General features: G+C 45.6%; 1 protein-coding gene across 3 annotated transcripts in view; it reads right to left on the bottom strand.

Annotated features, from left to right (window-relative positions):
- Positions 1–7,112: 7,112 nt before the first annotated feature.
- The window catches only part of tw (Protein O-mannosyl-transferase 2), a 40,871-nt gene continuing 35,632 nt past the window's right edge, over positions 7,113–12,351 (bottom strand). For all 3 annotated transcript variants that reach the window (XM_065428322.2, XM_065428323.1, XM_070522391.1), the window contains exons 19-20: positions 10,042–10,153; positions 7,113–7,316 (exon numbers count right to left, since the gene is read on the bottom strand). In XM_065428322.2, the coding sequence (XP_065284394.1) occupies positions 7,211–7,316; positions 10,042–10,153 (218 nt within the window). In that variant the 3' untranslated portion in view covers positions 7,113–7,210. The remainder of the gene's footprint in view (positions 7,317–10,041; positions 10,154–12,351) is intronic.

Here is a 12,351-nt window from a genome sequence, read left to right as displayed (position 1 = left end):
ATTTATTCTAACCATAAGAATAAATGTTCGTGGACTTTTATGTGCAGAAAGGCCACTGATGAAATTCAAAGTTTTGACGGCAACCCGTCTGGTCGGGGAAATACATATTGTATTTCCATACATGCAGGAAACAGCACGTGGCCGCAAGTGCCCCCTTGCTGAGCGTGTGGAATCTACAGGCCACAATATTCACTGGGCAACTGCACGTGTCCTGGCCAAGGAAAAGAAGGTTGCGTCACGCCTGCATCTAGAATCCTTGCACATACAGACCACGGCGCACACGCTGAATAGGCATGGCGGGACACGTCCGACGATGTATACTCGCTGTTTGCCTCACGTACTGAAACGTACTTAAGTGCGCTGCGTCTCTGTTATGGGTTTCATTGTGAACGAGGCTATCGTATGGGGAGCCGAAACGTCGTTAAATTTTCAGCTCATTTGGTCGGTGCATCTTTTCGCGCCTCATCAGAAGACCACTAACAGGAAAGATTCAAGTGCCACCCCAAAAAACCACCTGCCAACTAGTGGCTGCCCCGACAACAACCAGTCATGATGACCAAAATGACTATGAAGTAGGGGCGTGCGAAGACCGAATAAAACACTATGAGTTAATTGTCGAGTCGAAGCAAGAAAAGCCGAATATTGAATCGAATATCAGAAAATTTAACGCTTAAAAAATGTTGGGCAAGAAAACACACTGCAGCAAGTGCTCAGGAGTCTTCTAGCAATGCATAACAAGAATATAGCAAACTATCAGTAACATAGGTACATAGAAATCAAGCTATTCAGTACGGTCTATGCTCTCTTTAGAAGGAACACTAAATTAGTATATATAAGCACTGATTACAGCTCAGCTCTAGTACATGAAGGTCTGTCATTGAATTTCTATACAACCTCTATCAATAGAATTTCTGTTGAATACAGTCATTTTTTTTCCTCTGAAATTAATGGATCAGTGACATTCTGTTTTACTGAATGCCAATGAGGTTTCTACGCAGCTCAATACAGTGGACCTGTGTTTTTTCGGCAGTCTTTGGTTTATTGCATGGAAATTGTGTTGCTTACAGTTCGTCTCCAAAATGTAGAAGGGCTATGCCAACAATACCTTGGTTTGGGCGAGTTGGTCCATCTTGACAGTGTTAATAAAAACCGCTAAAGTCGCAGACGAAAGCAATACATACGATAGGACTGGCGCTACTTCCAAAAGGCGTCTATTGCAAACGGTCATCCGTCTGTGATCTGCGCATCAGGTACACTATGCACTCATCATCATACACACAAAAGATTGTAAATGAATCAGATCATACACACGATTGTATGGTCAATCAGTTCATGTGCCTAGATACCTCGAAAGAAACGTCCGTTCTTTTTCTTGCGAAACCGAAGATTGGGCAGCTGACGCACTTGTCGCCTGCTTCCTTATAAAATATGCTTGAACTATTTTGCGTTATATTTTTTGTGTTTTCTTTCTTCAAAAAGTTGTGTCACTAAACAACGTTGTGCATGCGCACTTGTTGCGGTGTTCGGCCAAGCGACTACCGTATCCTTTTCTAACGTCTTTATTGAGCTGCCTAGCCCTGTCATTGAAGCACTGGCCGGTTTGCCCTATGAAAACTGAAAGCTATCCCAGTTTCACTGCAGGTGGGTCACTGCGAGGCCACTCTGCGCGACAGACGAAATCACCGTGCGTCACGTGACTCTAGTAGTGAGCGCCGTCAGTAACGAGCTGGCACCGTCCAAGCCGTTTCATTGTAAAGTTTGGTGTGATTTGCCACCTGTTAACGATTTTAACGTTTGAGCGCCGCTCACCCCCACCAACTTGTTTATCCACTGTTCGCGGCAACGCATGCAGCCAGTACATAACACTTTCGCGCTCGCCGTGTAAATTCCAAGTTAGTCTTGTGACCGGTAGTTCGAAGCTACAAAAAAAAAAGAAGAAACCAAGAGAAAGAAAGGAACAAACGAAGAAAACGTGAAGGACGCTTAAGCTTCGCCTAAAAGAGTGGAACGCGATAGATTCGAAGATACCGGACTGCTTCTCACGCTTCCCGGCAACTGCAGCTTATGTGACCGTAATGTTTACCGGGAAACGCTGGCGGCGAACGCTATGCACGAAGGCGAGCTTTCTGGTAGAAACGCGGCCTCTTGCGTGGGCTGCGATGAGATAAAGTTACTGTATATGCTAGCTACCTGCGGTAGCATATACAGTAACTCTACGATGAGACGGAGGCGAGCGCCATCGCGAGGCGTTGCAAGAAACGGGGAGCGCCACTCCATGGCCGGTCTATGAATGGTAGAAACGCTGGAAAAAGGGCTTTCTGTTTCAGTTGCTGCGTAACAGAATTATGTTTTACAGCGAAGCTATTTATGTGGACCCTGTGCAGTCCTTGTCAGAGTTCGCTAAAACTATCATCATCAGCAATGGCTCCAGCGTCTTTGTCTTCTTCCACAGCTGGCTCCGTTGTCACTGTCATTCCAGCGATGAATTTCACTTCTCTTCCGTCGTATTAATGGGGATGCTGTGTCTACGGGGTTATGAGCCGTTGCTTAAGGAGGTATGAGCCATTTATTGTCTTACGTGACCGACATATTTATTTTGAAGCAATTTAATTTAGAAGAATCGCAAGCGGCAATGCCGGGTGGATGCTGCGAACCACGCCACTGAGTAAACTAGACACGTCGAATGCAAGCGACAACAGCGGACTGCGCGCATACCGTCACAGACATCGTTCTCTACGTCGCAGCCGAATGTGTGTCTAACCTCGTTAAGAAACACAAAGACGGATCGTCAAAGCAACCCAACCAATTGTTAAAACGACTGCAGCGCCCGGATCTGCAGTGGCGGGCTTTGCGCCCAATATATGGAGCTTTGGATTAGTTGTTCCGCACATTCCATCCCAGTTATAACTATGGGAAGACCACAAGTAGCGCGTACTACTCAGGAAGAAGCTGCCTACTGCAAAAGCGAAAATGAGGTGAAAGAATGGTGAAACAAAAGATTTGCAATGCAGACTGCTTGTGAAATTTGACTTGCACGGTGTAACACTCGGTTAACTAACACAGTTTTGCTGTTCGATATGTTCACGGACAGGAAGGGGCGGCGATTTTCTCGGATATTCAAATTAAAATTCCACGCCATCATATCTGTAGGTCGTGTGTAACTCGCAATTTACAATTTTTTGACGTATTTTGCTTTGAGAAATTCAATTAGTTCAGAAACTTGTTGGCGCTACACGTGGTTGAGTTTATTTATTTATTTATTTATTTATTTCGGATACTTTCCTGGCTCGAAGGCATTACAGAAAGGAGTGGTAAGTGAAAAAAAAGTACATAATTATACAATAATAGGTATTACAAAACGACAGAAAATACAGCAGTTTTGAAATTGCCAACGTCAGAAATGGCAGCGATGGAGGGAGGAAGGTCGTTCCAGTCGGCGCTGGTTTTAGGAATAAAAGAACCATGACACATCTTTGTTCTAAAATATGGAACACCAACTTTAAACATGTGATCGAAACGGGATGAAATGTATGAAGGGCGAGTAATAAGATGATCCTTTAATAGTGGGTTGTGGTGATACAGCCTGTGGAAAAGACACAGTCTAAAACATTTACGGCGCAATGAAAGTTCCGGTAATGTAAGTGTGTTTTTCATGGAAGTAATGCTGGCGTAACGGGAATAGTTAGATAAGATGAAACGTGCTGCGCGATTCTGGATGGATTCTAGAGTGTTTATCAGTGTGAGTTGATGGGGATCCCATACGGTGGATGCATATTCTAGCTTTGGTCGCACTAATGTTTTGTAGAGGGTAAGCTTTATCGGCACAGGAGCAGCAGAGAAATTCCGACGCAAGTATCCAAGAACCCGGTTAGCGTTATTAGTGACGTGTTTGATGTGCGTATGCCATGATAAGTTACGTGAAATATGGACACCTAGGTATTTGTACGAGTTGACGGATTCAAGAGAAGTATCGTGAAGTAAGTAAACACGCGTATTGTCAGTGTTAGTGCGGTTTGATACATGCATTGTTTCGAAATGATGCACGGTTCGAAATGATATTTTGCCGAAACGAGGGTCAACGCCGGATTTTCAACGACAAGGGTTCCTTAACGCTATCGCGTTAAAAAATTCACCGAAGATTACGACACTCGATCACTAATGCGAAGTTTGAGCGGAGCTCTATGCGCGCGTTTTGATTTCGCGATATATTGGCTGGCGTAAACAATGTGTCTAGTGCGGCGCGTTGCAAACGGAGCGAAGTGTGGCGCGACTGCCTCGCTAATCGAGAGATCACGAGATGCGGCGCGTGGTTGACGCATGGGCGCGATTCACAGCAGCCGCCGCAGACAGGCCTCTGCTCATGCAACGTTTTGTTCCATACAGACGACGTACGCTACTCTGGTGCCGTCTCGCAGCCATCGTCGCCGCAAAGCCCGTTTTGCGCGACCCTACGCTTTTCTGCTCACGGTTCCTCCATACCCTCCTCCTCCGTTTTCCGCCTCATGGTTCTGCTGCACATCTTCCTGCGCTTTCCTTCTCGCGCTCTCTTCACCATTGCTGTCTTTTTTATCTCCAGCTGCGCTCCGCGTTCACTTTCATCCTTCACTGTGCTCATTCGCTCAATTACGAAGGACAACGCCGACGCTCGCCGCAGGGACGAGCGCCTGAACTGCGCTCTAAAAACAAAGAAGACCGATGCGCGTCCACGAACGGCGTAGGGAACGAGAGGCCACCGTACTAGAGTGTACTAGAAAAGCCTTCTAGTACACTGTAGCCGTATGGTGTGTCACAAAGATGGCGACCATGAACAACTTTCTTGCCATCCCGCGTTCCATCCCGTGCACTCACTTTCGTTTACGAGGCGGTTTGATGGCTTTCGGCTGTCGCGCGGCTGCTGCGAATAGATCCGCGTCGATTCGGCACCGAACTGTCTTCGACGCCCGATGTAGCGCAGACGAGAGCAGCTCCCGTTAGGCCTAATTGCCTAGGCAGCGGCCGTGACGATTGATTGTGGCCCCAGCCTAGGCGGCCGTGACGAAAATTCGCCGCTGGCCGATGTGGTGACGGGATTCAAGCCGTCCCGCAATGCTTGCCGCTAGTATGTTTATACGGGTGGCTCATCATGTGATCGCTCCAACAGTCACTCGCGAAAGTTAGATTGGCGGCTGTTGAAGCGGCGTAAAGTTCATCGTCACGTGCCCAACACAATATGCGTGCCTATCGGCGGCTAATCGGCCCGATCTTTGCACTTTACGCAATACGCGCTGCTTTTGTTGCCGTTCCCTCTGTTCGTGTCGCGTTGTCATTTCTGTCGGTCCTGTCGACCCCAGACAAACCTTGCACCGACAGAGAGGCGGCCTCGGCCGACGCGGTGTCATTCTGCGAACTGCGGCGTTCGAGCACTCTGTGTGCACCTCGGCGTCGAGCCGACGTGGGGGTAGTGGGGGAGCGCTTGCAGCAACTAAGTCCGCTACCGCGTCAGCAGTGTTGCCAGGTCGGACAAGGCGGCGTAATCCAAAGCTACAGATATGGTAGCCCCAAATGGTAGCCAAACACAAAAAAACAGTAAAACAAATTTGTAGCCATACATACAGCCATATTTATTTGTATATACATTTTCACATTCCACTACGATAATCTCTTTTTGAATAACCCGTCGCAACAGAAAGTTCGTGACGGTCGACCCATGACATCCACAACAGTGACATCATGCTTGCAGACAGAATACTTTCTTGCTTGGCTCCGGAAACTCAACTTCCAGCGAATCGCTGCAGAGGGCAAACATATCGAAATGAATCTCGAATGTAAGCACAAAGACCTTGGAGGACGCTTAAAGGGACTGACAAATGGCCAGAATGTGTTGCGAGACGTTGATGGAAATGAAATGAACACGATTTATAGTGACAGAATCCAGCACGCTGTTCGCGATTGAAGCAAGGAATACAATTTTAAATTGGTAAAGGAAGTCTTAAAAGTCAGTAAGTGGCGAGATCTGGCAGTGAAATCTTGGTACTTTGTATGTAGTCTATGAGATCACTGTACATAAGTCAGCTGTTAAGTACAAACATAATTATTGCTTAGAATTGCAGTTGCGATATAATTAGACACTTGCGCTTTATTCTATCCTTCAGAAATCAAAAGCGCACGCATGGCTACGGCAACATGCTGAACTGCGCATCATGTGTAAAAGTGTTGTTTCATTTTTGATCCAGTTGGTTTCATTTTGACTGGTTAAATACCAAAGCAGTTGGACAGGAAACACCGAAAACACATCGCTGTTATTGCAGAAATACTTTAACACTTTGGAAAACATGAAGCGCAGGAACATAGACTTGATAGACAAAATATTACTTTCTCACAGTTACGGCTGCACTTGTCTGCCTCTCACTAATGCCGGTGTATAATCGCTATCACGCTCACCTATCACTGCTTTCAGCATGGTTCCAGTGAACGCTTACATCCTCACTGCAGATTGAAAAATTCTGGATCGTGGATTAGGGCTCCCCTTATAGCCCGAACAAAGCCAAGTCGCAGATTTTCAGTAGCCCAAATATAGCCACATAGCCAACTCGCCCAAGTCGATGCCAAATTTTTTTTGTTTGTGTAGCCCAATTTGGCTGTATATAGCCAAACCTGGCAACATTGCGCGTTAGCAGGGGCGGGCCGTCCGCGGCGCCCTCAGGACTTCTTCGACGCCAAAAACACAAAGTGAAACTCTCACTTGGGCAGCATCGAGCACAAGGGGTTCCGCGGCACACGCGACACGTGGCACTGCGTGGGTCTCTGCACTGAATATATTGAATAGTAGGTATTCAATTCGTGAATCGGACTATACAAATGTTCAATTTTCTATTCGATTCACTAATATTCGACGTTAGCACACCCCTACTTGGAGACAATGTATTACCTGCGGCAAAACATCTTCACTCTGTCCAGTTTTTGGTCACAGTTGGTGTGTTGTCACCACTTTACTCTCTTAAAAAACAGAAAGATGAATACGCCAAACCTACCTTTGATTATTCCGCTGGCTTTATTCGACATCTTCACCCTGTTTTTGCTGCCTCAGCTGATTAATTGTTGAAGCAAAAATAAAAAGGACATCGCACGCAAAATTGCAATATATTAATGTCGTTTAATCGTTTTATTATTCATTTATAATACACACTGGGTTTCGGCAGTGACTCCTACAGGAACTGAAAAAAAGTTAAGCTCAAAATTCCCATGTGTCAAGCCACCGCAGCCCGTGCATTGTGCTGTTTTCATGGACTGAGATGGAACCATCCATACCATAGGCGAGAGGTGAGAACAAGTAGAAACTGTTGGATGGAGAAAAGAGGCACCAAAAAAGCAAGTCTCAATAAATGAGTTGCCCAAAGCACAAGCTCAAAGATGTAATGTGAACAATCTAAAAAAATATATGCATCACTGGACTCCTTCGTACAACTTCAGAACTTGATTTGTCATCATACAGAAGCATCATGAACAAAAATTGACTCGTTAAAAGGTCCCTTAATGGGTACAATGGTTGGATCATGCATTTAGAATGACACATCTATTTAGAAAGTGGCACAACTTTTTTATTATGGATGAATAGCTGACAACTGTGTGCCTCAATGGTTTTGGTGGCCTAAAAAAATTTGTTTTGTTCCTTCGTCTCCCTGTAAAACTGACTGCAGCTGCATTCTGTTGTCATGTTCACTTCGTTGTATTGGAAGTGCATGTTCAGTACTACTACGCATATAATAAACTCTTTTTTGAAATAAACCTGTAATTGATAATTAGTCCATGTGTTGTGTCGCTCCCCTCTCCCTGGTCTTCAGTGCACTGTTTATGTTATAAGCATAAGTATCTCGGATTAACCTTCACTTCTGACCTATACTGGAATACACACTTAGACAATGTATGCTCCAAGGCACGCAAAGCAATTTGGGCACTAAGACGCAAAATCCGTAATGCAACTCCCGATGTAAAAACACTCACTTATAGCACCCTTGTAAAACCTGTAATTGAATATGGCAAAATTGTTTGGGATCCTTACACTGCGTCTAACAAATTAAAAATTGAGAAAGTTCAGAAACTTGCTTCCCGTTTTATTTTCAATAAATATCGCTGAACTGATTCACCAACCGAATTATGTAAATTAGCAAACTTTAAAAGTTTAGAATACTGCACTAAGGTAGATAGGCTGAAGTTTCTTTACCTTTTAATTCACGGCCACTTGAATATGAACAAATCACCATATTTTACAATACACCCTAATGAGACATCAAGACATCGCCATTCCATGTACATTCCTGTGCTGCGTTCTTATAACGATTGTTTTAAGTACAGTTAGTTTTTTTCCTCGTGTTATTAAAGAATGGAACATGCTGCCTGATTCCATTGTAAATATTAACTCCCTCAATGCCTTTCTAGAATGCCTGAAATCTTACCTGGACCATAGTACACTAATGTAATAGTTGTGCCTCAGCACTTGCATGCGTTTTCTTATCTACTGTTTGATTTTTCCTTTGTCTTTTGTGTCGATATCGTAGTTGTGAAATGTACCTTGTTTAGAATGTGAATTTATTGGATTTTCCACTCCTGTAATAGCCTGAGAAAGGCTGACAGTATCAATAAATGAATGAATGAAATGAATGAATGAATCTGTGTCAACTTGCTCAGTTTTCTGTCTCTTCAGCGAGCAGAGTTGCAGGTAATGAATTACATGTAATACATTACATGGTTACTGTAGTATTTACAAAATTTTGTATTTCAGTACTGCCAAAAAAAATGGCTGTGGCTTAGCTAAGGTTAAGCCCAGGATGCGAAGCATACTAGCCTTTATTTTAGTTGTTGAACCACTGTTTAGCCTGGTGAACTGCTGTTGCTTGGCTATATTTGGTTCGGCTAGACGAAGAAACAACTCATGCGTTACTCTGCTTCGCCTTCAAGAGTGGAACGCGACAGCGTTCCCGTCGACCCGCCAAGGGGTGTAAGACAATGGGCTACGGCGCAGCGACTACGCGCCCCGCATTGGATGCGGTGAGCTTCGAGCAACGCAGCGTTCGGCGCAGCAACGAAATGTGCGCCTGAGCAAGCGACGCACGCCTGAGCCTTAGAAACAGCTCGTTTCTAAGGCAACACCGCATTCACTAGAGGCGCTTTTGTACCGCTTTGAAGCATCGTACTCGTGGCTCAGTGGTAGCGTCTCCGTCTCACACTCCGGAGACCCTGGTTCAATTTCCACCCAGCCCATCTTGCAAGAGTTGAGCCAAAGCCACCAAGAAAATCAGTCTCTGTAGCATGCTGCAACCTTCACTTCTCATTCCAACGAGCAGCTCTGTCTCCAGGAGGCATCTCACCTCGTGAGTGTCTAGCAGAGGCAAACGCAGCTGCTTATATACCGCCGCGACGGCGCGAGTTGGAGCCCCGTTTCTCCTCTGTCGTGACGTCACGGTGTCACATGGTATTGAAGGCAACACCGCCGCGCCTGAGGAGCTGGGTTGAGCTCTAGTAATATGCTTCGCATAAAAATGCTTTTTTTTATGGAAACAAAACTTATGACAACTCTGTAAACGAATCCTGGTGAATGTTTAACTGCGTGAGCAGACGACAAACAAGAACTAGTAGACATGACAAATGGCCGCTGTGGAATGGAATCACACAACCGAAATACACTATATTTTTTTTTAGAAAGAGGTATGATCCGAAATATATTTTTCGCAACACCTGTCCTTATTCAGAAAGTCATACACTGAAAGTGGTGGCAAGAAATTATTGGGGCAACAAATTTGATATATTTTTTTTATGCAAAGCCTGTACAAACTTGGACAGCTTCATGGCCAAACACGAACAAGATAAGCATAACTATAATTCTCTCTCACTGTGCTCCCTCTCTGTGCGGCTGTCCCCAGTACTAAACAGTTTATGTGTTGCTTCATGACGCTTGAATTGGCAGGACACAAGTTTAACGGCCTTATCAGGTGAATCGGCACTACCGTCCATCTTATGCTGCGGTTCACGCAGAGCCATGGTGCCACAGTTAGGGTGCGCACTTACCTGTACACAATGACTGCAATATAGCAGCCCATGATCCAGTGGTGCGCTGACAGCCTAATGTTCTCGGGCAGGAAGCTTGGCACCGCGCGAAGGATGTAGTCCAGCACCACGCCTGCAGAGGAGAAAAGACAATTTTTAAAGCGAATAGCCTTCTTTGGCTCTTTGGTCAGCGCCTGGATTTTCTCTGCAGATAGAATAAGGAAAGGGCACTGCCATAAGGAGGAGGAGAGGGCTGCCATGGAGGCAGAGCCAGCAGACAGAAAGCACGTCACTGAGGAGAGAGAGAAAGGTGCTGGTGTTTCTGGAACTTGATAGTAGGTCAGAGAGGCGGTAATATCACACCACAGGACGGTGAACCTTGTGGGTGGGCGAAGTGGCAGCCCAGCATGGTGCTGTGATGACTGTGGCAGAAAATGAACTGAAGTAGAAAAAGCCACATGATGCTTGGCATGAATGAGTAGCTACCATGTTTGCTGAAGAATGAGAAGAAATGTTTTGCCGACAACGTGTGGATCAGCAACAACCTGCGGATGCCATGATTGCAGAAGAATGGAAAGAAAAGCTGTGCAGATGACTTTTACGGATAATTCAGTGGGTTCAGAAAGCTATTCCATTACTATGACAATGGTCTTCGGTGGTTTCTGCATAATGTCTACCTACAATGAGGCTAGGTGACAGAGGTTGCAAGATGCTGCACATTCATTAGACATGAGTATGAAGATGACCGGCTGTGGGACAAGACCACTAACACTACTCTTAGCCTGTGGTACACTTGGTGTGGAGAAAAAACTTCTGGTGGTGACTGACACTGAGGAGGGTTTGAGCTCAGGGATAACTTTCAATCATACGAAAGGTGGTATGGAGGATGCTGCGTTGGGAGGATCTGCAATCTGCAAGTGCACTACAATAAAATTAGCAACAACGCGTATATGGGCTCCAAACCAGATGTTCGTCTTTGACATGACTTGTACATTCTTCCCTTGACCAGGTGCTCTTGCAGATATACTGCACCTTTTCCAAGCTACGCTCATCAAGGCACAACCACCTGTCTAAAGTGGGGCTGCATCCATGCTGCCTGCCGAACTACAATCGAAATTGTGGCCTATACAATAGATCTACATATCAGATCTTACTGAAAAGAAAATATATACAGTCGAACCCACTTATAACAACACCAGTTTTAACAATATGTCAGTTATAACAATGAGAAGCTGCTGCACCATCAACTTTTGTATGTTTTCTACGGTGAAATAACCAGCTTACTACAGTGCCCCCATGACACATTATCGGTTATAACAATGAAGTCTGGCTGCTGGGTGTCCGTGCCGAAAGGTAATGGAATGCAAAACCATTTAAAAGAAAACATAAAAAGAGAAATTCGAGACACTGCGCCCTCACCCAATGCCCCAATGGCCACTGTTCACGCATGCAATAACATCTGTTTGCCAGCCTTCTCTGCATCGCCAGCCTCGCGTGCCTCTCTCCTGTTGTCCTTTCAACCCTCCGAACACGAATGGGATGTGCCCATAGCTCTATCCTGTGCCACCCTTTGAAACATGAATGGACTGTGCCAGCTGTGCTGACAGCACTCCTCCCAGATTGCTTGCTGGCCCCTCATTCCGTGCAGTTCTGCCAACGGATTAAGTCGCTCGTGCTCGTCTTTGTTTTTTGCGTCGAAGTCATTCCTGGGCACGTGGTTTCTCCGCCTCATTTGACTCGCCACCAAAACAGAAGATGGCTGACCTGCCTGCTCATCATCGGCAATGTACGACATTGTCGGTGAAAAGAAAGTGCACTGCTATAGGTTTGGAAACGAAGTGCAGTATCGTGAAGGGCTACAAAGATGCTAAAAAAGAGTGTGGCTTGGTGAAGAATCACGGAATATCGCAACTGACAGTGCGGCACTCATCTGCTTGGCAGAGAAGTTCGACAAAGAAAACTGCTCAGTAGGCAATGGGCACAAACACGTTCAACAAGGTGCCTCTACAAGTGGTTTCTGGATGCCCGTGCCTATCCCCAGGGTAATTATGGCCACAAAGGTGAAGCTGTTTGCCCTGTCCATCAACAGTGTGGACTTCCAGCCAGGTGGTGGCTGGGTACAGCGCTTCAAAGAGAAGTACATCATTGTTTGAAGAGCTTGAAGATCAATCTATTGAAAGCCGTGCAGTTTATCTTTGGTGCATGGTCCGAAGTAAGTGCTTCTATGGTGCGGAACTGCTTTAGGAAAGCGAGCTTTGTCCAAGGCAGCAGTGACTTATACAAAGCCTACAAAGCTCCCACCGAGGAATTGATGCCTTAACTCTGGTCTGC

Source organism: Dermacentor albipictus, chromosome 7 (assembly GCF_038994185.2).
Source record: "Dermacentor albipictus isolate Rhodes 1998 colony chromosome 7, USDA_Dalb.pri_finalv2, whole genome shotgun sequence".
Lineage (NCBI taxonomy): Eukaryota > Metazoa > Arthropoda > Arachnida > Ixodida > Ixodidae > Dermacentor > Dermacentor albipictus.
The sequence above is the reverse complement of the archived record's forward strand: the minus strand, read 5'-3'. Positions and strand labels throughout refer to the sequence as shown.